Below are 27,110 nucleotides of genomic sequence, written 5' to 3'. Positions count from 1 at the left end.
CAGCGTTCAGTGCCTCTAAGAGCATGGCTGCTGATCTCAGCATGATCTGTACCTCATAGATCAGGGTTCCCCAAATAGCGCCCCCTGTGTGGCCCGCGCTGGATAAAAAAAAAAAAGTACAGTGCACGAGAAATGCAACATGCAAGATACGCGCTGAATAAGTGTCGAAATGTTCATGTCATTCTGGCCAATACTCCAGTTCTGTTATAACATTTCAGTCTGGAATATAGGGGTGGGGGAAAAATCGATACACCATAGTATCGCGATATTTTGCCTGACGATCTTGTATCGATATTTGGACGTCAAGTATCGATTTGCAATTTTTTTTTTTTTTTTTGCAGGCCATGCCAGGCCACCGGGCTGCTATAAACTTTAGTTCCAAGGCCAGCAGTAAACAAACGGTAGCATATTTTCATTTTGTTTTAACAGTAACAGTTTTGTCATTACAGTAATTTACAAATTCCCCAGTTACTGAATGGGCTGCACAAAATGTTTTGTGTAAGTGAAGTTGCATTGTTCAAAAACTACCCAAGTACAGTAGTCCACACACACATCCAGTGGACTGTAAGTAGACTGTAACAAACAGTTCAGTTTGTCAGGTGCATGCAACTATGACATGACTTCATGAAAGTTGTTGGTCTGTCTACTTGACAATGTTGCTGCAATAAAATGGTTGAAGTCAGATGTACAGACTGGAAAATTGTTCTTATATAAACCAGATGTTGACAAAGTTTTCCTTTGGGGACATAATTTGCAGTTGAAAAAGTGAGAAATGGCAATATATCGCAATATTGCAACATTCAATATATCGCAATATTCAATATATCGCAATATCGGCAATATCGCAATACTATCGTATCGTGACTCAAGTATCGTTTTAGTATCGTATCGTAGGCATCTGGTGATTCCCACCCCTACTAGAATATGAAATATTTTTCAATAATCTTGATGACTAAAAGGCTAAAAGTAATCTCCTGTGTAAGAAATGACTGTTCTACATTAAGGACATTTGAAGTAAACATTTAAATAATTAACTCTTTGGCTTTGAATTTATTTAGCTTCAAGAGTGCATTGTTGTTCTTGTGTGACCCTCAACACAGGCTTTGAGAATCCCGGGCAACTTACTTATGCTTAAATTAACTCATTCATGGCCAGTTTAGGACTGCCAATATTTAGCACAGGCCAAAGATTTTCATAATTGTTGGTCATCTTTCAAGACCTACAGTAAATTATCTATTAGCACCAGAGTGATTTGCAATACCTCAAAATGAAGATGTACGTCTCTGGGTTCACCAGGGAAAAAAAAGTGAGCTTTTAGCATGTTCTGTACTCTACTTATATCCATTTATATACACCCTGTTTTCACCCAAAAGGTCTCTCTGAGATGACAAACAGGAGAAAAGGCAATTTCTGTAAAATACACATTCTCAAGCAGAACTCGCTCTCAATTCTTTTATTTTGAACTGTATTGACATCAGACATGTAAATACTATTCGTTATGACACAAATGAAAAAAAAAAAAAATATATATATATATATATATACACATGAAGTGCTTTTTTTTTACATTCAACAATACAGCAGTGTGAGTGAGTGTGCAGACAGACACACAGACAGACAGACAGACAGACACACCGACAGACAGACAGACAGACAGACAGACACACACACACACACGCACACACACGATCCCCCTTCGTTGCGTGATTTCTAACCCCACATAGGATAAGCAATAACCACGCCCTGTGGCGCCGGGATTGGCCAGGAGCAACACTGGAGGGCACGCAGCCCAGCGATTTCATGAACCAACTGAATAGCTCTTGAGAACGGACAGCGGGCTGCTGTGACTGCCTTCTGCCCGCTGCTGCCTAGCTGTGTTTATTTTGTTTTGTTCTGGTCCACCCGTCCTCGTCCATGTCTCCCTCTCCTATCCTCCCTGCTATTTGATCGTTCCCGTTTTCCCCTCGGCTATTCAACACGTCCTCACCGCCCTCTGATCGATCATTTCCTCATTCCTCCGATGATCAAACGCATCTCTGGATTACTTTCTCCCGTTTTCTCCCGGCTGGCACACAGGAAAGCGACCAGCTCCTGCAGCGCGCCGAGTGGCGTTTCAATGGCGTTTCTCCTGTCTGCACAAGGAAGCGTTTTTTATCCGTTTTCTGCTTTTCCTCCTGCTCAATTTCAAAACAACAGCTGCGGTATGTGTTTGTTCACATGTTGTCTTAGATGCTAGGGACCTGATACTATGTCACAGGCTGAGGAAGTGTTTGAACTACGCGCTGCAGTAATAAAAACAAAAACACGTCAAACACGTCATTGGCCCTCTGGGCTATTCCTGATAACACGTCAAAGACGTCATTGGCCCTGAATGAGTTAACCCACTCATATTCTGGTTTATTTCAAGAAAAACATTTTCTAGTGGAAATTCTAATTGGCTGGTAACTTTAAAATCTAGCAGCCATATTGGCAGGTGGTGACATAGGAGTGAGTGAGAAAAGGATCAAATATTGGTGGTTAACACACTTTTGTTGTGTGTGCTTTTTCTTCTCTACACATGATTTAACTTTTGTTGAGCTGCAGGTTATTCTCACTGAAAGTCATGAGAGACCTACAAAGGCAAACATCAGTAACCAGTTGTTATGTCTTTTGGATTTAATATCAACAAAATGTTTATGCATAATTGCTACTAAACAATGTGCTTTTGACTTGTGCCAACACTACTTGTCAGGACAGGAAATAAAACTTGTGGTATGGTTAAAGTATACACTAAGAACAGCGATACCATGGGAATGTCTGCCACTGTGCCAGCATCGGCAGTCACAGCTAAACAGAACAGAAGCATCATTGGTCATAGTTAGTGGCACAATTTGCTCACATAGCTTCTAGATCTTCAAAAGTCCAATGTGTCATATGAGTGATAGAAATGGATCAAAAGGACCAAACAGAAAACCCAGCATTTACTAAACACAGCCACTAGAGGCCACTAGAGATGCATGCAGGGGATTTACAAGGCCAAGTGTAGACTCACAGCAATGCCATCTCATAAAATCCAAAAACAACAAATCAAATGTCAAATTTCTCGTTGAAATCACGAGCATGAGGGTATGCTTGATCTGCGCTCCTGAGAGAGTTTACAGCAGCATGAGGGTATGCTTGATCTGCGCTCCTGAGAGAGTTTACAGCAGCATGAGGGTATGCTTGATCTGCGCTCCTGAGAGAGTTTACAGCACTTTTATGAGGTCAAATAGTCAAATAGTGAAAGCACATGCAGTCCACAATATAATAAAGCTGTCCTAACACTGCTTTATGGACCTAATCCTGTTAAGCAGCAGCGTGTGTGTGTGTGTGTGTGTGTGTGTGTGTGTGTGTGTGTGTGTGTGTGTGTGCGTGTGTGTGAGAGTGCACATGTAATGTATTGATGTTTACATGCATTGCATAAATGGTGTGTGTAATGCTAGTGAATGATGTGTGAGTGAGTGTGTGTGTGTGTGTGTGTGTGTGTGTGTGTGTGTGTGTGTGTGTAATGCTAGTGAATGATGTGTGAGTGTGTGTGTGTGTGTGTGTGTGTGTGTGTGTGTGTGTGTGTGTGTGTGTGTAATGCTAGTGAATGTGTGAGTGAGTGTGACGTGTGCATGGATATCGAAAATATGAGCACCTAACGGGCGAGTTCAGGGATTGAACGCACACGGCGCATGAGGTTGCTAGTAAAAAATAGCTTTACTTGGTCAAACCAAGTGATTCAACTGTGTTTAGAATCAGGAGAGACATAATTTTTATGAATTAAAATTTCATAAAAGAAATGTTATAAAAATTAAAAATCGAACATTAAAATAACAAAGCCACTGAAAATTGTATTGGATGATAGAGGAAGGTTGACAGCCCTAAATGTTTAAGGGGAGGCTTCCTTCCAATTTGACAGATTCATATTCTTGCTTGAAGAGTAGTTAGTGCATTACATTTTGATTGGTTGTTTTGGGAAGAGTAGTGCAATACATTTTGATTGGTTGTTTTGGGAAGAGTAGTGTAATACATTTTGATTGGTTGTTTGGTAAGCCGAGAGCTTGGGACAGAACCAACATGTGTGAGCTCATGTGGCTGGTGAGTATCAACATACATTGTGATGAAATTATTTTTGACATGAAAATAAAACTCCTTTCAGAAAAACATTTACAGTATGTTATTCGCCATTTTAAGGTATTCACCCCAACACACACTATCACTACTGAGGATGGACTACTGAGTGAGGACTCAGAGGTCACAAATGGAGCATTTGTTGACATGTGGTCTGATCTCACCGTGAGGGAGTAGGCAGCAGGGCTCATGTTCTCCAGGTCTCTCTCCATGGGACTGAACTGCTGGTAGAGGGGGCAGCCACGGTCCCACAGCACCGCCGGCTTCAGCACGTAGCCACAGCCCCCGTTAGCCTCGAACAACGCCGTGTTCAACTGCATTGGCAGGTCTGGGGGGAAAAAAGGTTGTGTGTGTGTGTGTGTGTGTGTGTGTGTGTGTGTGTGTGTGTGTGTGTGTGTGTGTGTGTGTGTGTGTGGTGTGTGTGTGTGTGGGGGGAGGGGGGGGTAATAGCATTAATTAAGATAACTTATGTGGCAATGTATCCACAGCAGAAAAACACACGACTCAAGTTTTCTATCAAGTTCAGAGTGAAAGCAGACAGCAGATACTTGAGGAGGGGCGATGGACAAGTAGGAGAAAGAGGAGAAGACAGTAGAGAGAGAGAATGAGGAAAAGAAAAGAGCGAGTGAAGCAGACGTGAAGAACTAGACAGACAGGAGGAAGAGGGAGAAATACCATCATGTGATTGTTTGTTATGTGGATCTAAGATTCCTTAAAAAATACCATGGCAAGAGTTAATGTTATCTGTCAGTTTACACAGAGACAACACAGACCGGGAAGCCCTGACTGACTCCTCTTTTAAACACTCATTGTCTCACTAAACGTTATCTCAGATTCCTTGGTTTTGTGTTTGGGAAAGAAAGAGGCTGAATTGGCTCTGGGCAGTGGAAAAACACATCACCTTGCATTACGCTCTGTGTGTATGAAAGACCAAAAGGTTCAAGAGAAAAAGGTTGATCAACAGATTGATAGCACATTATCAATCCATCCCTATCATTTATGTTGCCTCTCAGTCTTGGGAATTTAGTTTGCCTTAATATCCTTTTGAATCTAAGGAAAGGCTGACATATCACTACAATAAACACTTGCAGAGCTGCATTACTCTGTTGTATGAAAACCAAAACAAAGAAAATCAGATTGCCACCATCTGGGGGAAGGGGGGCTGGGGGATTGCCTACTCTTGCAAAATGATCGCTGGCACGAAAGAAAAGCAAATGATTATATGCTGTGTTATTAATAAATCTGTCATTTTCAGACCAAAAAAAAACATTCTGGCATAGAGCCATCTGTGTCGGTCAGCTCTGTCAGCACCGTTTGGAAGCCAGTGCAAAGGTCCGACCGCCGTCTCTGTGTTTCTGAACCAAGTGTTACGGAGGAGGTGAGGCAGGACAACATCAACATGTTACAGAGCAGGTGAGGCAGGACAACATCAAAGTGTTACAGAGCAGGTGAGGCAGGACAACATCAAAGTGTTACAGAGCAGGTGAGGCAGGACAACATCAAAGTGTTACACAGCAGGTGAGGCAGGACAACATCAACATGTTACAGAGCAGGTGAGGCAGGACAACATCAAAGTGTTACACAGCAGGTGAGGCAGGACAACATCAAAGTGTTACAGAGCAGGTGAGGCAGGACAACATCAAAGTGTTACAGAGCAGGTGAGGCAGGACAACATCAACATGTTACAGAGCAGGTGAGGCAGGACAACATCAAAGTGTTACACAGCAGGTGAGGCAGGACAACATCAAAGTGTTACAGAGCAGGTGAGGCAGGACAACATCAAAGTGTTACAGAGCAGGTGAGGCAGGACAACATCAACATGTTACAGAGCAGGTGAGGCAGGACAACATCAAAGTGTTACGGAGGAGGTGAGGCAGGACAACATCAAAGTGTTACAGAGCAGGTGAGGCAGGACAACATCAAAGTGTTACAGAGCAGGTGAGGCAGGACAACATCAAAGTGTTACAGAGCAGGTGAGGCAGGACAACATCAAAGTGTTACAGAGCAGGTGAGGCAGGACAACATCAAAGTGTTACAGAGCAGGTGAGGCAGGACAACATCAAAGTGTTACAGAGCAGGTGAGGCAGGACAACATCAACATGTTACAGAGCAGGTGAGGCAGGACAACATCAAAGTGTTACAGAGCAGGTGAGGCAGGACAACATCAAAGTGTTACAGAGCAGGTGAGGCAGGACAACATCAAAGTGTTACAGAGCAGGTGAGGCAGGACAACATCAAAGTGTTACAGAGCAGGTGAGGCAGGACAACATCAAAGTGTTACAGAGCAGGTGAGGCAGGACAACATCAAAGTGTTACAGAGCAGGTGAGGCAGGACAACATCAAAGTGTTACAGAGCAGGTGAGGCAGGACAACATCAAAGTGTTACAGAGCAGGTGAGGCAGGACAACATCAAAGTGTTACAGAGCAGATGAGGCAGGACAACATCAAAGTGTTACAGAGCAGGTGAGGCAGGACAACATCAAAGTGTTACAGAGCAGGTGAGGCAGGACAACATCAAAGTGTTACAGAGCAGGTGAGGCAGGACAACATCAAAGTGTTACAGAGCAGGTGAGGCAGGACAACATCAAAGTGTTACAGAGCAGGTGAGGCAGGACAACATCAAAGTGTTACAGAGCAGGTGAGGCAGGACAACATCAAAGTGTTACAGAGCAGGTGAGGCAGGACAACATCAAATGCATAGAGTGATGTTGGATGTTGGTGCCAAAGTATTCACGAGTTTCCTGGTGAGACCGTGGGCGCTTCCATGACACCCTCCCTCCCTGTTTCCAGCTGCCGGTTGCCTGTTTCAGCCCAGGACCGTTCATAGCGAAAGAGACTGAAAATACCGTAAATTCCGGACTATAAGGCGCACCTTCAAAGTTGACTATTTTTTTCTTATATAAGCCGCACCGGTCTATAAGCCGCGGGTGTTTTGATGTTTAATTACCATATGTAAGGGTTCGTGCACAGAGGGGATTGTCGGAAAAGAGATGGCTGTTTGGGGAAGCTCCCATTTATTAACATTTCAACAAAACAAGTTGCATATTTGCATAACGTATTCAAGTGTTACCATTTAGTGCAATAGTAGCTACAGAACATGTACTGTGCTGTGTAAATTTAGGGGTCCTTGGCATGAAAAAGGTTGAAAACCACTGATCTACATTATAGCCTACAGTAGTACCATAACAAAAAACAAAGCTTACAGCGCTTGACGAGGCAATATCAATGGCTAAATTAAATGTGTTTTTTTTAAAGTGCAAAATAAAGTGCCTGTAACACGACAGTAAGCGCGTAAGCCTAAAGTTGCAGTAACACGGCTGCTTAAAATATACGGTAATCAGCCTACCAGAAAAGTCATTAATCCTCGTCTTCATCTTTTAGGCTAAGGTGCAGTACACGGCTGTAACCAGAAAAGTCAAGTCATTAATCCTCATCTTCGTCTTCTTCCTGCGTACTAAAACCACCAAAGTCCTCATCTTCAGTGTCGGAAACGAACAGGCTCAGGGTGGCTTCGTCAGCCACTCTCCTCTCTCCTTCGTTGTCGCTCTCAAAACCAACGAACTCCTCTTCGTCACTGTCGGAATCGAACAGCCTCTGAAGGCCCTCAGCTGGCGGCGTCCTCCTCTTCATCACGCAGCAGTCCAGCCTTTCGGAACCCGTTGTTGATCGTGGATGTTTTGACACTCCTCCACGCTGTCAGGATCCACTGGCAAACTTGAGCCTTCAGTCGGATCTGAACGGCACCTCGGCCGTCTGCTCTCTGTGTCAACAACCTGATGCCAAGGTTACGTGCTGCTACTCGATTTCCTTCTTTCCTTCTTCTTCTCGCCGCCATCGTCGTAACACAGCCAGTTCTCCATCTTTTGAAGCATGATGTTAGATTACAACGAGCTAGTTGTGTGGCTTAGCCTTCCAAAATGTTGCTGTTAGTTTTTTAGAATGTAATACATAGAATTGGGAAAGTTACATTCAATTTCATTCTTTCAGGCTCAATCGCTGCCTTTTTCCCCCCGGAGCGAGGGAGGAGGGAGGGTGTTTTACCGTAGTGGCTGAGAGAGCGTAGTGGCACAGTGCTCCAATCAGGTCGCGAGACACATTTTTTGCAACATCATCCAATCAGGGTCTCGCTCTCGTAATGTCTGTCTTGCTCTCGTTCTGCCTCATACCAACATCCATAGATTTTGGAGGTTCCCGAGTGGCCGTTTGCTGAAAAAATCCATAGATAAGACGCACCGTTATATAAGCCGCAGGGGCCAAAAAAGGCCAAAAAACGGGAAAAAAGCCGCGGCTTATAGTCCGGAATTTACGGTAATCATAATAATTGTTGTGACTTTGTACCTACCTATGTCTTGTAATGGAGCCCCCCAGCATAATAATTTCACACGTGCATAATTTTACAACGGAGTGACAATATCTTGAATCTCGAAAAAGAGACCGCTAAAGCTCCGTTCAATGACCAAATATAAGAATTCCGGTTTGGACGTTTAGCCTTTAAAATAAAAGCGGCTGCTATGCAACCGCATACTATTTTTTAGCAATTTCTGCTAAAATAAGCCCATACAGTACCAGTGAATTGACATTCACCTCGTTTTTGTAAAATATCACTGCTATGCAACCACACAATGTTACTATTTTTAGCCATTTTGGATGAAATAAGCCATTAAGTTCCCACACTTTGACAGCGGCGCGCACCTCCTTGCTAGTGAAAAAATGTGAACAGGAAGTCGACAACTGGCTACCGCTGAGAATCATGGGAAACGTAAGTCCAGGAAAAAGGTGAATACCAAGAAAAAAAAGTCACAGAAAACCTTGTACCATCATACAGGAGAAGGCCAACACATTGGACATGGATTATCCGAATAGAATAGAATAGAATAGAATAGAATAGGCCCTTTTCACAGCAACACTTTTGAGGTGGTAAAGCAGAAACTAAAGCAGGTGTAACAAATGCCATTAATGAGGGCGTGGCACTGGAACAAGTAAGGTCCTGGAACTCTTGAGTAAAAAAAGCAGCACTGTTGAGTTGCAGCAAAATAGACAGTTTGTGTTGTACTCTGAAAGGGTTTTTTTCCCCTTTGAATCAAATTGTACATTATCAGCTTTATTTTAGCATGCAAAAGTAGCGCGAGACCCATTCCTGGCTGTTCATTGGCCAATGAGTCTCGCATTTTGGTCCTCCACTGACGCCACTCTCTCTCTAGAGGACACTAGGGGTGTGGTGGTCAGGGTTGGGTAAATCCCCTATCCATTAGGGGTGTCACGATACACTCAGTTCACGATACGATACGTATCACGATACTGGGTTCACGATAACGATACGATACGATACGATTTTAACAATATTTTTTTAAACTTGAATAATGACAATATATGACTGGAAAAGTAGTATTTTATTTGAAATGCACAAATACAAAACATGCTGTTGTGGGAAATTGTTATTACAATAACAACTAGAAAAAACATGAGATTGGAGATAAGTCTTATCTTGAATGAGTTACACCGTCACTTAGATTTACTTTGAACTAAAAGGTTTCTCAGCAGTATAAATTCTCATTATGCATCTTCAGTTTTTCTTCAAACTCAAACAACAAGACTTTTCTTAGTCTATTTTTTATGCATCTTCAGTTTTTCCTGTCAAGTAAACAGTTTTGCCAGAAACTCAATTGAATGGTTTCTCTCCTGTATAACTTCTCATGTGTCTCTTCAGAGACTTGTTCAACTGAACTAATTTCCACACATTGAACTTCAACAAACAAAGACGTTTCTTTGTCTACTTTTGAAAAAAAAAAAAAAAAAAAAAAAAAAAAAATCACGATATGAGATTTCATCTCAACGATACATATCGTGACGTTTTACTATCGCGAAATTTCGTGGGACGATATATTGTGACACCCCTAGTTCACAGTCATCAAAACTTCCGAAACTGGGGTCAATTTGGTCAAAGTGTGCTCGGGGACGGTACCTGGACACCACTGCCAGTGTGAGCGCACCCTAAAAATGTACATCTACTGAATATAGATGCACACAGACAATTGCACAGTAGAGTTAACTCACAAAAAAATGATAGCAGTGTTTCTTTATGTGTGTTGGAATTATAAGGCTATGATTTCCTTCCATTTTACATTCTGTTGACTGCCAAATAGTCAATATGGCAAAAACATCAACAACAAAACAAATCAGATTTGTTGTCACATTGTTTGGATGGTAATCTTCCCCATTTAGCCCCACTTTTCAGCATTGACTGAACTCACCGTATTTAATTAACACACAAACAAAACAATGGCTGAAACTGAAACAAGCCTGTGAACATTGACTTTTAGTATTGTACTATTTTAGTTTTGTGTCCTCATCTGTTTTGTGTTTTTGCTTTTTGTTGTTTGTCTTTATTTTGTTCTGTTTTATATGGTTCGTTTTTAACGTTTTGGTACTGTTTTAATTTTTCTCTTGAACTTTTGTTTTAACACATTGACTGCCAGCCGTTTTTTTCTTGCTGTAGGTAGCTTCTGCCAAGCCGTTTTTTGAGGATTGTGGCTCATTTTACAAGCGCCGAGGATTATTTTCTGCTTGGAGTTTGTGAACATACAATATCTCAAAAGTACTAATAGAATGTGTACTTTCTCTGTCTAAAAGAGTTAGTTTGTAGAGTTAGTAGTTATGTAAGCATTATCAGTTGAATACAGCATGGTTTTAGCATGAGAAAAAATATTCAGAGATAAACGGCTTTTTGTGAAATTCGATAGAGCTGTCACTTTAACCATTCATTTTTGGCTCTCTCTCTCTCTCTCTCTCCCTCCCCCTCTCGCTCTCTCTCTCTCTCTCTCTCTCTCCCTTCCCCTCGCTCTCCCTCCCTCTCTCTCTCTCTCTCTCTCTCTCTCTCCCTCCCTCTCGCTCTCCCTCCCTCTCTCTCTCTCTCCCTCCCTCTCGGGAGGGAGACGCACTAGGTTTAATCCTAGTGAGAGGGGGAGAGGGAGAGAGAGAGAGAGAGAGAGAGAGAGGGAGGGAGGGAGAGAGAGAGAGCGAGAGAGAGAGAGAGAGAGAGAGGGAGAGAGCGAGAGGCAGAGTTGCTTCAACTCCTCCCTCTTCTTGGCTGCCGCGGCCGTCACAGTCTCAGTGCTTTTGCTGCTCTCCTGTGCCTGTCTGCAGGCTGCTGTTTGAGGAAGTCGGCATGGACTCGCTCGCTTCTTGGGAGTTTTGGTTGAGAGAAGCTTTTGCGATTCTGGTCATATTTATGCTGCGTGTTTCAAAGTGTGTTCCACCTGTAATGTATTATGTACATTTGCAATCCCGCATCGCCAGCAATCAGTGCGAAAACGAGAGCGTTTTCCCCCAACCATTTTCATGAGAATGTAATACTGTAAAATCGCCTCGCCATTTCCTTGAATGGCTTTGCTCCCTTTTTCTTTGATTTCGCTCGTCTGGGGGAGCACTGTCAACACTTAGTGGGTCGGTAAAATAGATTATACACATTCAATACCTCCAATAATTGTACAGGAGACGTAAAAGGGATTGATCAACGCCCCACCGTCAAAAAAAAAAAAACGTTTTTTTTGACGTATCCATACGTCGCTGGCAGTCAACGGTTGGATTCTGCTTGACGTATCAGTACGTCGTTGGCAGTTAACGTGTTAATAGTAAAGGCCTAACCAGGGACAGGGGTCGCAAATTAGCTTCGGCTAGAAACCTGTATGCATGACATCTGTTTTGTAGGTCATATGAAATCATGTTCAATGCATTTGTCCCTCTTCAATAAACGAATAAATAAATAAATAAAATGGATCGATCTAACCAGTGACGATAACATAACGAAAGCAACAGAAAAACAACAAAACACAACCGTAACAAAACGCACACTTACAGTGATACCACCAAGCACGTGCACACGCACGCGCACGCACACACACACACAGGCCCATTAACAAGGCCAATAAGCTAATGAAGGCAGGCTAAATCATGAGTTACGGAGCACCTTTATAGCGGTGACCCTAATTGATCCAATAAGACCATTAAGACTGTGGGTGAGATGAGAAAACAAAGGCTAAAGCAGTTCTGCACTAAAGCCATTCAGCTACTTAGTCCAGCCTCCATCAATAACCTGCCCTAAGGAGGCACCGTGGAATTCAGACAAATGCATAGTCAGAGAGGGATATTAGACCAGAGGCCTGAGCCAAGCACCTGAGCATTTTCACAAAGTGCCAACGAGTGGACTTCTCAGCAGAGCCCAAAACAACAATAAAGGCAAGAAAAACAATGAAAAAGGGGCTTTGACTGTCGAGCCAAAAGTTGGGTTCATTTAAAAAGCAATGAAAAAGTAGAGTTTAAAAGTCTCGCTCTCTTCTCCAGCGCACAGACATCAAAACCCCATGCCCCTACACACCCCCACTGGCTCATTGCATTTCACAAGAGATAGTTGGGCAGGGGCGGAGCCTGGCAGGGCGGGGCCTGGCAGGGCAGGGCGGGGCCTGGCAGGGCAGGGCGGAGCCTGGCAGGGCAGGGCCTGGCAGGCTTACACAAGTGAAACCGTGGAACAAGCAGATGCAGATCCTCAGCTATTAAAGTTTGAAGTTGTTACCATAAAAGCATTATTTTAAATGGACGATAGAAAACACAAGGCACTGCCTAAAAGTACAGGCTGCAGCCTAGCGCACAGACTGTAAGTCAGCCTTACCCAAACTCCCTGGGGGGATCATTACATTTGCATCTTGTCTAAACTCATCTCCATTTGAATATTCAGGGATTTTGCCCAAAGTCAGAGATGTGAAACACAACATGCCAATAAGGGTGGGTGCTTCTTGCCCTTAAAGGGACAGCTCACCCTAAAATCCAAAATACATATATTCCCTCTCACCTGTAGTGCTATTTATCCATCTATATCGTTTTGTGAGTTTTGGAGAGATTTTGCAGTCTCATGTAGGAACTAGCTAGCAGCTACCGGGTGTAGTTCGGTCAAAAGAAAATAGTTCCTCCATGAAACTGCTCATAACAAGGTCTGTGGATTATCTTGAGTAACGGGGTCATGATTTCTGTAAAGAGACATTTGCTGTTGAGTTTTTCAAATGTATTTATTTGGCACTTTGAGCACCACAAGCCGAGTGACATCCGGTTCCATTGTATTGGAGAGAAGGCAGAAACTGTGCAGACAATATCTCCAAAACTCAGGCAACTAACACAAAACGATATAGATGGATAAATAGCACTGCAGGTGAGAGGAAAAATATGTATTTTGGATTTTAGGGTTAGGGTTAACCCTAACCCTAACCCTAACCCAGGCCCTGGTCCACACAGGCTGTCAGGCCCTGGTCCACACAGCCTGTCAGGCCCTGGTCCCTGTCAGGCCCTGGTCCACACAGGCTGTCAGGCCCTGGTCCACACAGCCTGTCAGGCACTGGTCCCTGTCAGGCACTGGTCCCTGTCAGGCCCTGGTCCACACAGGCTGTCAGGCCCTGGTCCACACAGCCTGTCAGGTCCTGGTCCACGCAGCCTGTCAGGCCCTGGTCCACGCAGCCTGTCAGGCCCTGGTCCATGTCAGGCCCTGGTCCACGCAGCCTGCCAGGCCCTGGTCCTTGCAGCCTGTCAGGCCCTGGTCCACGCAGCCTGTCAGGCCCTGGTCCACGCAGCCTGTCAGGCCCTGGTCCACGCAGCCTGTCAGGCCCTGGTCCACGCAGCCTGTCAGGCCCTGGTCCACACAGCCTGTCAGGCCTTGGTCCACGCAGCCTGTCAGGCCCTGGTCCACACAGCCTGTGAGGGCCTGGTCCACGCAGCCTGTCAGGCCCTGGTCCACGCAGCCTGTCAGGCCCTGGTCCACGCAGCCTGTCAGGCCCTGGTCCACGCAGCCTGCCAGGCCCTGGTCCACGCAGCCTGCCCTGGTCCACGCAGCCTGTCAGGCCCTGGTCCACACAGCCTGTCAGGCCCTGGTCCCTGTCAGGCCCTGGTCCACGCAGCCTGTCAGGCCCTGGTCCACACAGCCTGTCAGGCCCTGGTCCACACAGCCTGTCAGACCCTGGTCCACGGAGCCTGTCAGGCCCTGGTCCACACAGCCTGTCAAGCCCTGGTCCACACAGCCTGTCAGGCCCTGGTCCCTGTCAGGCCCTGGTCCACACAGCCTGTCAGGCCCTGGACCACACAGCCTGTCAGGCCCTGGTCCACACAGCCTGTCAGGTCCTGGACCACACAGCCTGTCAGGCCCTGGTCCACACAGCCTGTCAGGCCCTGGTCCACACAGCCTGTCAGGCCCTGGTCCACACAGCCTGTCAGGCCCTGGTCCACACAGCCTGTCAGGCCCCAGGCCCTGGTCCACACAGCCTGTCAGGCCCTGGTCCACACAGCCTGTCAGGCCCTGGTCCACACAGCCTGTCAGGCCCTGCAGCCTGTTGCACCAGCTGAACGTAAGTTCTGTCTTAAGTTAGGGTGTAAAGTCCACACTAACTGCTACGTTCAAACTAGTTAGTTTGACACTAAAGTTGTGTCTTTGTTGAGTTGCACCACGGAGACGTAAGATACATCTTAACTAGTAGTCCTTAAACCTCACACTAGCCAAAATAGTGTCGCAGAAAATGACGTGTACAGTATCTGTGACCAATCAGTGAAAAGCACGGTGGAAACGGTGTTTATTTACCGTTGTTTAAGTAAGTGGAGTGAAAACAGGACATGTTGCCCCCCGCAAATTACTATATTTCATCAACACTAACGAAATGAGAACGTTATTGAGTAACGTTCGTTTAGGTTCATGTCATGATACTGTTAACATTTATCTGTGAGCTCTTCATCAGTATTGTAGGCTAATTTACCACCATCCTGCCTCACTAAATTGTTGCGGTTATTTTAATTTGTATGCAGTGCTGCAGCTTGTGGGAAACAAAATCGTGAGTCATAAATATCAAAGGGTGTAATCATTTATCACGGAGAACACGTTACCGACGCAAAACAACGATGCGCCACGGTGCCAATGCAATTCGTGCCAACTGCTATTTTACGGAGGACTTTACACCTAGTAAGATGTAGGTGTAAATTTTAAGTTCTAACTTATGCCTACGTTGTAACTATTTCACTTGGTGCAACCCAAATATTTTTAGTAGTGCGTAAACTCGGACTTAGTGAGACTTTACGTTCAAACTAGCTTACGTTCCAACTTACGCACAGCTGGTGCAACCCACTGCTGGTCCACACAGCCTGTCAGGCCCTGGTCCACACAGCCTGTCAGGCCCTGGTCCACGCAGCCTGTCAGGCCCTGGTCCACGCAGCCTGTCAGGCCCTGGTCCACGCAGCCTGTCAGGCCCTGGTCCCTGTCAGGCCCTGGTCCACACAGCCTGTCAGGCCCTGGTCCACACAGACTGTCAGGCCCTGGTCCACACAGCCTGTCAGGCCCTGGTCCACACAGACTGTCAGGCCCTGGTCCACACAGCCTGGCTCCATCAAGTCAAGAGCAGATCCATCAACTAACTAGACCGCCTGCAAGCCAGGGGCAGGACTGTTTATGTGAGGTGCTGAGTCATGTGGTGACTAAAAAAAGACTCAATCTTAAATAAAGACAAAGACAAGTCCCTCTCTCCTCTCCTCTCTCCCTTTCTACTCTCTCTCTCTCTCTCCTCTCTCTCTACTGCCTCTCTCCTCTCTCTCTACTGCCTCTCTCCTCTCCTCTCTCCTCTCTCTCTACTGCCTCTCTCCTCTCCTCTCCCTTTCTACTCTCTCTACTGCCTCTCTCCTCTCTCTCTACTGCCTCTCTCCTCTCCTCTCTCCCTTTCTACTCTCTCTACTGCCTCTCTCCTCTCTCTCTACTGCCTCTCTCCTCTCCTCTCTCCCTTTCTACTCTCTCTACTGCCTCTCTCCTCTCTCTCTACTGCCTCTCTCCTCTCCTCTCTACTGCCTCTCTCCTCTCCTCTCTCCCTTTCTACTCTCTCTCTACTGCCTCTCTCCTCTCCTCTCCCTTTCTACTCTCTCTCTACTGCCTCTCTCCTCGCCTCTCTCCCTTTCTACTCTCTCCCTCTCTACTCTCTCTCCCTCTCTACTGCCTCTCTCCTCTTTCTCTACTGCATCTCTCCTCTCATCTCTCCCTTTCTACTCTCTCCCTCTCTCTACTGTCTCTCTCCTCTTTCTCTCTCTCTACTGCATCTCTCCTCTCTCTCTACTACCTTTCTCTCTACTCTCCTTTCTCTCTCTCTACTGCCTCTCTCCTCTCCTCTCTCCCTTTCTACTCTCTCTCCCTCTACTGCCTCTCTCCTCTCCCTTTCTACTCTCTCCCTCTCTACTGTCTCTCTCCTCTTTCTCTCTCTCTACTGCCTCTCTCCTCTCCTCTCCTCTCTTCTCCTCTCTCCTCTCTCTCTCTCTCTACTCTCTCTCTCCCTCTCTATTGCCTCTCTCTCTCAAGACCAGGAAGACCGCTTCAGAAGTCAGATAAATGAGCAGTGTTGGTGGACCCCTCTGGAGCACGCAGCGACAGGCGGCTCCATGATGCCATCTGTTTGTGACATCATCAGTGATGTCATAATTCAAGGATTGTGATGTCATCAGTGACATTACTTGAGCGAATTGTGATGTCATCAGTGATGTCACTCGAGCAATTGTGATGTCATCAGTGATGTCACTTGAGCAATTGTGATGTCATCAGTGATGTCACTCGAGCAATTGTGATGTCATCAGTGATGTCACTCGAGCAATTGTGATGTCATCAGTGATGTCATACATCCTTCCTGGCTGAAGCTATATAAGTGGTGGAAGATGCAAGGAAAGCCATAAGAAGAAGAAGCCGCTGCTCGCGTACGATAATTTCCCTCCAAAAAGGATCATTTTGACCCTCAGGTACGATAATTCTACATTTCCTACCTGGCAACACTGATACTGCCTTCTGTTTGAGACACAGCATACAAGTCAGTGTGGTACAGTGACACATCTGAAGGAATGGCTGTTCAAGCAGGACATGATGACAGGCGGCTCTATGATGTCGTCAGGGCAGGAGACCTGGACACACTGAGGAGCCTGCTGCAGGAAGACCACTTCAGAAGGCAGATCAATGAGCTGTGTCTTTATGGGTGGTGGTGGACCCCTCTGGGGCTCGCAGCCTATTGGGGTCATGCTGCCTGTGTGGACTACCTGATCACACAGGGAGCACAGGTAGACCTAGCTGCTGATGAGTATAACACGACACCTCTCTACTGGGCCGTGCGCCACGGTCACCTAGACTGTGTCCGGATCCTCCTGGAAGCCGGGGCCGACCCTAACAGAAACATATACGGCTCACTCACCCCTCTCTACTACAGTGCTGTACACAACCACCTGGACTGCTTCCGCCTGCTGCTCCAGGCTGCTGGCGTTCTGACCCGTGAGGTGGCTTCTCACCTGCTGCAGGTGGTGCTGAATAACAGGTGCAACAAGGCCGTCGTCCAGCTGCTGCTGGACCGCGGTGCTGACCCGGCCCTGGTGACCACAGAGCAGACACAGCTGGAGGAGAGGGCAGATCCTGAGGCTCTCAGGGTCTTTCTGGAGGCCAAGAGATGTCCTCCCAGTCTGGCCCACGTGTGTCGGATCCAGATCCGCCAAGTGCTGGGCACACATCGCCTGAACCAAGTCCACTCCCTACCACTAACACAAGTGATGAAGGACTTTGTGCTCCACAAAAACTGACTTGAAACTTGAAGCGAGTCAGTTTATTTCATTTAATTTCCTAGATTTAGTTCTTCAATGACTGTGTTTCAAACAACTCCAGGAGCAGAGATGATATACCATCAGCATACACCTCCTGTAGCCAATATTAATATGATGTGAGGTTCAGTTAGCTTTGCACAGAAACAATTGGGAGAAATACTTTTTACTTTTAGACTTGATAACATTTCAGAGCCTGTAATTGTTTTACTTTTACTTGATTAAACAAGTTGAATCAGTACTTCTACTTTTACCAGAGTCTTTATTTAGACAAGTAACTGTACTTCTACTCAAGTAAAGAAAAGAGTGTGTGTACTTAAACATTTTCCATCTCTGCTCCCTTTACCCCCTTACTAACTGACTTTTTTAGTCAGTTAGATTTAGTCACCCACACTAGGGATGCCACGGTGTGAACATTTTCACACTGAATAATAAGCACGTGACCTCACCGGTATAACCGGTTTCACCGGGAAATGTAAACAATAGGATTGTTAGTTCCTACTAGTGCATGTTGTTCCCGGGAACAATAACAGTGAGACACCAGTCGGATATCCATAGCAGCTAGACTAGAGCGAACGTTACTAGGGATGGGCATCGAATTTCGAATTTTTGAATAATCGTTGTTATTATCAAGGTCGACTTTTATTATTGAAATTCGAAATTCGAAAAAAAAAAAAAAAAAAAAAAAAAAAAAAATTGAGTGAAATGTTGCATTGTCTCCCCTGATTCTAAGAAATCGCTTGGTTTGAGCAAGTAGAACAATTTTTATAAGCATTTTAAGCAAGGTTTATGGAAAAATGAATGGCGGATGAAATCCCATGAAGAGGGAGAGGGGGTGACTTTGGCACCCCTTTGGCACTCAGACCTGAGCCTACTAAATATTTAATGAACCACTCATGATTGTCAAAACTGTTTTTTATTTTCGAAAATGTCAATGTCATGTAACATGTTCTTTACTTCAGTGGTGCAATGCTTGTTTGAGCTAAAAATCCACAGCAGAAGCTTTTTATATTAATTAATAAAGCCGTAGACTTAGAATCAGGGGAGACAATGCAACATTTCACTCACAAAAAAAAAAAAAAAAAAAAAAAAAATTACATTTTTTTTTTAATTTTCGAATTTCGAATTAAATTCGAATTTGGCCAGCGAATTTCGAATAGTGTTTTTGCTAGAAATGCCCATCCCTAAACGTTACGTTATATGTATGTTGATAATACAAGTTTTAAAGTAAGCAAGAGTCTATGCTTTAACCGTCCATTCTGTAGGTTCATAGAGACAAGACGCACGCTGCTGCTGTTTAAAGTACTAACGTTAGCATGGACGCTCACAGTCATACAACACTGGCTGCCTCACAACTCATGGCTGCATCTGACTCGAGACAACTTTTCAGACGCCCGTGGAGACAATCTTTCTCAAAAGAAACTAACGTTGGCGACACACCTGGAGACTTTTTCTGACATGGGATTAACAATACCAGCACGCAGCAGTAAGCAGGCAATGACTGAATGCTGGTAAGTCCTCCCTCCTGTTAGAATTGATGCTAAGTTAGCATCGACTTTTCGCTGTGGAAAAAAAGGCACATTTCCAGAGATGGCCCGCAGTGACAACAGTATGCACACGCATGCAGGCTTAGCTAAGGGTCTTACCTACATGTGTATGAGGAGCGCATCATTTGTGTTCATAAGATGTATAGCGTTAACTCACGTTAGTTGCTGGTCTAACCATAACAGCGGAGCCACACTGCAGCCAAGAGGGAGCGCTTGTAATTTACACCGGCGCACGCTGAAACTGCAGAGTTTTCCTTTCAATTCTTATGAGGAGGGCATCATTTGTGTTCATAAGATGTATAGCGTTAACTCACGTTAGTTGCTGGTCTAACCATAACAGCGGAGCCACACTGCAGCCGAGAGGGAGCGCTTGTAATTTACACCGGCGCACGCTGAAACTGCGGAGTTTTCCTTTCAATTCTTCCTCCATAAAAACAAAAGGTGTTACCGGTGGGCACGTTATGTAATCGGTAGGGGTGTCACGATACACTCAGTTCACGATACGATATGTATCACGATACTGGGTTCACGATAACGATACGATACGATACGATTTTAACAATATTTTTTTAAACTTGAATAATGACAATATATGACTGGAAAAGTAGTATTTTATTTGAAATGCACAAATACAAAACATGCTGTTGTGGGAAATTGTTATTACAATAACAACTAGAAAAAACATGAGATTGGAGATAAGGCTTATCTTGAAATAGAATGAGTTACACCGTCACTTAGATTTACTTTGAACTAAAAGGTTTCTCAGCAGTATAAATTCTCATTATGCATCTTCAGTTTTTCTTCAAACTCAAACAACAAGACTTTTCTTAGTCTATTTTTTATGCATCTTCAGTTTTTCCTGTCAAGTAAACAGTTTTGCCAGAAACTCAATTGAATGGTTTCTCTCCTGTATAACTTCTCATGTGTCTCTTCAGAGTCTTGTTCAACTGAACTACTTTCCATACATTGAACTTCAACAAACAAAGACGTTTCTTTGTCTACTTTTGAAAAAAAAAAAACATTTTTTTTTTTTTTTTTTTCACGATAGGAGATTTCATCTCAACGATACATATCGTGACGTTTTACTATCGCGAAATTTCGTGGGACGATATATTGTGACACCCCTACTATCCATTCAGCAAAGTTAGAATTTAGCTGATAGCCCAGCCCAGGCAGACACGATTGGGGATTTGACCACTGCAGTAAACGCACATCTGAACAGACGTCTTGTGTTCTGCTCTAGAATCCCCAAACCTGTAGTTTAGAGTCACAGTAGCTTCCTTTGGTGAGTCATCCCATTGAGATATATGGGCGGTTTTACCCCACTCGCGCGCCAGCCGTATAACATTTTATGGGCGTTCCCAGACATGCCGACTGTCTCTATCCACCTTATTTTTGAATGCTTCACTGTAAAAAATAATTGTGGGAACAAGGTCCGGTTTAACGTGACTCATTGTTGCAGCTTGCAACAACGAGTCATGCAGGCTTCTTCTGCAGCCTTTGTACACGGCTGCAGACCCGAATTATAAACCAGAAGCTGGAGTCCGTTATAAAAGTTATAAATATAGTCACGTTATAAACAACTAACCAACGCTGCGGGTCCGTATGGAAACAGTGTTACTCGAAATGGTTAAAAGTTCAATCAATTTTGTCATTCAGTGGCGTTTTACTGCCATGTAAAGTAACTATTACGCATTAGCCACAGTAGCCGACTACCCACAATGCATTACGTTATCCCAGCACCCGAACGACACGGCTGTAGAGCAGAATGGCTCTGCTGTAAAATCCTCATCGACGTTTTTTTTGTCAAGTTAAAACAGTGTAAAAATTACACCGTAAGCGGAAGAAGCACCCATCAAGCAGGCATCATGGCAGCTAGAAATAAGGTGGATAGAAGACCCAAACAAACGTCATAAGTCACACGGTGCATGGTATGAAGCTGTCCTCACCGTCAGTCTGGTAGTTGAGGGCCACCAGTTGAACCCCGTGCAGCCAGAAGGGCAGAGGGTTGGGGTTGGCCGAGTCGATCCTGGTGGCGGCCGGGTACGTGCGCAGCAGCTGGCACACGCTGTGCTGGATCAGCTTGTGGGAGTAGCGGCGACAGAGGCGCTTGGCGGCGTTCTCGTTGACGGAGGAGATGTGGTAGCACTTGGGCGTGCGAATGATGGCGCTGAGGGAGGCGGGAGTGTTGAGCACGGGGGACGTCTGCTGCTGCTCCTCCCAGCTCAGCCGCAGACACTCGGCGCCACCTGCAGGCATGGAGGGAGAGTTAACATTTACACATCTAGTCGCCTGCATGTTGTCAAGCTAATGATGGTGAATGATGTATTGGGTTACTTGTTTCTTTTATAATTTCAGGAGAATACAGCTACGATTTACATCTACAGGCTTAGCGGTTCTGCCATAACATCTACTCTTATATAATCCATTTCTCCACATTCATTCTGCCATAACATCTACTCTTATATAATCAATTTCTCCACATTCATTCGGGCAACTATTTTTAAGCTTTAGGTTTGGGTTCCAAACAAAGATTTTGTGAAGCACTTAAAGGGATAGTTTGGATTTTTTTTTGATGTGGGGTTGTATGAGCTACTTGCTTACAGTCAGTGTGGTCCTGGGACCAGCAGTGGGAGATTACCATGTGAAGAGTGGAAATGTTAACTGTGTTCTTCCCATGGGGGAGTCAGGGATGTGTTCTTCCCATGGGGGAGTCAGGGATGTCACATGGGGGAGTCAGGGATGTCACATGGGGGAGTCAGGGATGTCACATGGGGGAGTCAGGGATGTCACATGGGGGAGTCAGGGATGTCAAGGTCTAAGTGGGTGTCCTGTCTGGGCCTCTTTTCCAATACAAAATGCACACATGGATCTGTGCACGTGTGCGCACAGCACAGCACAGCACAGCACACACACACACACACACACACACACACACACACACACACACACACACACACACACACACACACACACACACACACACACACACACACACACACACACACAGGTCTCTCTCACTCTCATTCACATTATTACCTTCTCTTGCTCATACACACATTGTCTCTCAAACACACACCCACGCTACAGTCAGATTTTTCATGCACTTATTTTTCTCATTCTCTCACACACACACACACACATGCACACACACACACACACACACACACACACACACAGCATACCTTTCCCAGGGGTGCGGTTTTGTGTGGCGCCCTCCCCTGGTGTGATGGAGCGAGCGGGAGCCGTGCCAAATATGGACTTCCGGCTCTTCCCCCGGTCCTTCCCCCTACCCGAGTCTGGCGGAGACAGCGTGGACAGACCTGGGTTCCCACGCACACAGGCACACACACGCACGCACACAGGCACACACACGCACGCACGCGCGCACACACACACACGCACGCACGCACGCACGCACGCACGCACACACACACACACACACACACACACACACACACACACACACACACACACACACACACACACACACACAGACACACACACACACACAGACAGACAGACAGACACACACACACACACACACACACACACACACACACACACACACACAGACAGAGGGGTCAATAGGCAATATTGAATGCACACGGAGCAGAGACAGTGATGACATCAGCAGGGTATTTTTTTCTCTAAGTGTGTCTGTCTCTCCCTCCCTCCCAGTGTCTCCTCCTTCCTCCCAGTGTCTCTCCCTCCCTCCCAGTGTCTCCTCCTTCCTCCTGTCTCTCCCTCCCTCCCAGTGTCTCCTCCTTCCTCCTGTCTCTCCCTCCCTCCCAGTGTCTCCTCCTTCCTCCTGTCTCTCCCTCCCTCCCAGTGTCTCCTCCTTCCTCCTGTCTCTCCCTCCCTCCCAGTGTCTCCTCCTTCCTCCTGTCTCTCCCTCCCTCCCAGTGTCTCCTCCTTCCTCCTGTCTCTCCCTCCCTCCCAGTGTCTCCTCCTTCCTCCTGTCTCTCCCTCCCTCCCAGTGTCTCCTCCTTCCTCCTGTCTCTCCCTCCCTCCCAGTGTCTCCTCCTTCCTCCTGTCTCTCCCTCCCTCCCAGTGTCTCCTCCTTCCTCCTGTCTCTCCCTCCCTCCCAGTGTCTCCTCCTTCCTCCTGTCTCTCCCTCCCTCCCAGTGTCTCCTCCTTCCTCCCTTCAGCAGTTCATGGTTGCTCAAGATGAAGATCAAATGTTCCCCTAAGCCTGGTGGACTAATGTTACACAGAGGATGTTGCTGCTTGTCTCCTCTCCTCCTCCTCGTCTCATATTTGTTTTCAAGAGCAAGAAGGAGAAGAGCTGAAAGCTGAAAGCCCTCGATGACTAGTTCTTGTTGTTGCCATAAAGCAATCGCCCCTTTGTACCGTAAAGCGACCCAGCAGATTCCATTTAACACTTTGATGTTGTCCTGCCTCACCTCCTCTGTAACACTTGGTTCAGAAACACAGAGGCCGCGGTCGGACCTTTGCACTGGCTTCCAAACGGTGCTGACAGAGCTGACCGACACAGATGGCTCTATGCCAGAATGTTTTTTTTTTGGTCTGAAAATGACCGATTTATTAAGCCATTTAACCATCCGCCCACTCACAGCATGATCCTGATAATGAGCTGGGAGCTGCTCTGCCAGCGCTGCGGATGTTCTACTAGAACTAGGTGCTCTGGTGGTAAAGATCCGCATTCGTGCGCATACAGTGGATAATAGTTTCTAAACATGCAGGACCATCCGGCTAGTGTCAGGTTACCATCAGGAGTTCACTGCATGTTTAGAAGGGGCTATACAGTATGCAAATCAGTGGCTATAATAAATCAACAAATAAATTGTTGCAAATAAATTGTTGCAAATAAATTGTTGCAAATAAATTGCTGCATTGCAACAAATCACTGCATGTTTAGAAGGGGCTATACAGTATGCAAATCAGTGGCTATAATAAATCAACAAATAAATTGTTGTTTTTATAAGGTCAAACAGAATTTTTCAAAATAAAAGCTTCCATTCAAACTCAATACAATACACAAATTGGAATAAAATAATATACATAGGGGCTTTAATTTTTGTACTTTTCACATTTAATATCGGACTCCAATTGAGTGAAATCCGTCATAGTGACTGAGAACTTTAGACAGACAGATACAGAGAGAGAGTCCCTACCAGGGAATTTGACGGCCTGGCAGTAGATGATGAGGTCAGACAGCTCCTGGGCGATCTGTCGACTCTCCTTCTTGTTCTGTGGAAGGTAGAACTCCTCGCCCAGCTCCATGTCAAACACCTAGAGACACAGGTAGACACAGAACATAACAACACGGGGAACATCTTGGTCAAGGAGACAGGACCATCATAGGGGAGTGACAAAGTCATCATTTGTGTGTGTGCTATCTGTTAACTTCCACACATTTGAAGCCTCTGCTGTAAAATGTAACTGTAAACATTGAATACGTTTGCAACCTTCACAGGCAACCTAAAATAATCGACTAAAAGGACCAAGCCATGTATTCTGTTTGAGCTAGACACTCAATGGCTACCTTCTCGAGCAGAAGTTTCAGTAAAGACGATGACGTGTTTACAGTTGTCGTTATGGTTATTTAGCCAACAGTAAATATATTCAGTGCTGCAGTTTGGGGCCGTTTGAGATGAACTGAATAGTTCCCTACCTTTCCTTTGCTCTGTGTGTTGCTGTCAGACTTCTTCATCCTCTTGGGCATCTCGTCAGCAGGTTGCTCCTCCTTGTCTGCTGAGCTCTTCCCCTCTGGCTTGTCATCCAGGATGTTATCTAGAAGACAGATGAAACGGTGGATTAGCGCAATAGACATCAACCTTATACATCAAACAAACAAACAAAAAACACACAAATCAAGACCGAACAAACTTTTTTTAATCTATCATAATATGTTTGTCTCGTCCTGACCCAAGCTTTAGATATATTCAGTGAAAGCAAACACATTGTCAAAAAGATACTCCATTAGACCTCTATTCTCCATGCCTATCAAATCTAAGTTTGAAGGAACATAATGTTTATTGAATAAGGCTTCTCTTAAATCATGATAGAAAGGACAATATATCATCTAAAATGAATATAATCTAAAATGAATGTCATTCTCCACTTCATTCAACTCACAGTGTTCACAAAATCGTCACTCATACCTCTGTATCTTCCAGTTTCAATATGAAGTGGTAAAATGTTTCTCTGTCCCACTGTGATTGTCCTACTGTGATGTCAGAAATCCCACTGTGACATCATCAGTGATGTCATAAATCCCACTGTGACATCATCAGTGATGTCATAAATCCCACTGATGAAATCATCAGTGATGTCATAAATCCCACTGTGACATCATCAGTGATGTCATAAATCTGACATCATCAGTGATGCTGGTCTCATTGGCCACACAGCAGCCGAGCTGCGGGCAAGGCCGTGCAGCGGGCGAGCTGAGAATGCGAGCTGGAGGGCCAGCTCGGCAAGCTGCAGGACGGGCGACAGCGAGCCTGCGTAGTGGGCGAGCCTAGTATAGGTATCGAGCCTGCATAGCGCGGGAGATCCCTAGTAAACAACACACCTTTACCTTCATGAAGGGGTCCTCCGTTAACAGTCTATGATTTCAGCCCAGTGGCGGAAGCCATCGTCAGGTTCCGTGTCACAATCATCAGTGAGGTCATAGAGCACTGATGATGTCATCAACCGTCTGACATCATCAGTGAGGTCATAGAGCACTGATGTCATCAGTGATGTCATAACTCCTAGTGACATCATCAGTGATGTCATAAAATATACAGTGACATCATCAGTGATGTCATAAATCCTGCCCTGCTGATGGTATGAATAGGACCAGTAGACGGCCAGCCACTTGAAATCGACAGAGAAAAATCCTCCTGGATCTGTCCAACCCTGCAGCCACCACTGAGCAGAACCCTGCAGCCACCACTGAGCAGAACCCTGCAGCCACCACTGAGCAGAAACAAACGCTCCCAGCCCGTCGCTCCACATGTCCAGGTGCCGTCCAAGACGCATCATGACAAGCTTACTAGCCCAAGGTGATCTGAATACCTCCTCTTCATCTTGTGTTTTGACCAACACCCGGGACGTGCACCAGCTAACTACCAACAATCAACCTATACATTCCTCTGCAGTCCCTTCAGAACATGTTGATCCTTCCAGCCAGATGTTCAGCGGGGACAGTACAGAGGACAGTCTGAGGAGATTGGCTGTGAGATGCATGAAGAGAGAGGAGTGCATCACTGACTGGCGGCCATATTGTTGCCGCCTGTGTGGGTACGAGGCCCTGGAGTTGGACCAGCTCCTCGGCCACATTGCAAAGGTCCACATCCCTGTATACACAGTGGAGATCAGTGTGAATGAAGAGCCCGGGTCGGACACTCGTGTCATCCAGCCGCAGAGCAATAGGACCTTCTCCTGTGAGACCTGCGGCCAGGTCTTCACCCGACCCTGGTTTTTGAAGTCGCACATGAAGAAACATGCAGGGATCCTGTCCAGGTCCTCTGAGTCCCCAGCCACCATCAACGACGTAGCCCAGGACTCTGATATTGTCACCAGTTCTGTTACTTCTATCTATCAGATCTGCTGCAAGTGTGGGAACCTGTTCCACAGCAGAGAGAGCCTGAGGGTCCATGAAAACATCCACAGTGTCAGCCAAGGTATGAAGGCCCAGAGCCCACGCAGCCCCAGCGATGACGAGGACTCATCAACTGCGGAGAGACACTTCCTTGCCTCCTTCAACCTCCAGCCTGCTGAGGAGAAGGCCATGGAGGTGGGGGAGGCGGGTGAGGAGAAGAAGCTGGGTCAAAGAATCCCAGA

The 27,110-nt window shown here is 45.7% G+C and overlaps 1 protein-coding gene across 1 annotated transcript in view; it reads right to left on the bottom strand.

Annotated features, from left to right (window-relative positions):
* The window catches only part of plce1 (phospholipase C, epsilon 1), a gene marked incomplete at both ends in the record, with an annotated part of 180,365 nt that overhangs the window by 9,553 nt on the left and 143,702 nt on the right, over positions 1-27,110 (bottom strand). Inside the window, 5 exons of the mRNA XM_083635075.1 lie at positions 4,299-4,462; positions 21,263-21,562; positions 22,499-22,636; positions 24,452-24,569; positions 24,952-25,070. Coding sequence (XP_083491201.1) covers positions 4,299-4,462; positions 21,263-21,562; positions 22,499-22,636; positions 24,452-24,569; positions 24,952-25,070 — 839 coding nt within the window. The remainder of the gene's footprint in view (positions 1-4,298; positions 4,463-21,262; positions 21,563-22,498; positions 22,637-24,451; positions 24,570-24,951; positions 25,071-27,110) is intronic.

The sequence above is a fragment of the Poromitra crassiceps genome (genome assembly GCF_964638095.1).
Source record: "Poromitra crassiceps genome assembly, chromosome: 4".
NCBI classification, from domain to species: domain Eukaryota; kingdom Metazoa; phylum Chordata; class Actinopteri; order Beryciformes; family Melamphaidae; genus Poromitra; species Poromitra crassiceps.
This window is presented reverse-complemented; position numbering and strand designations above follow the sequence as displayed.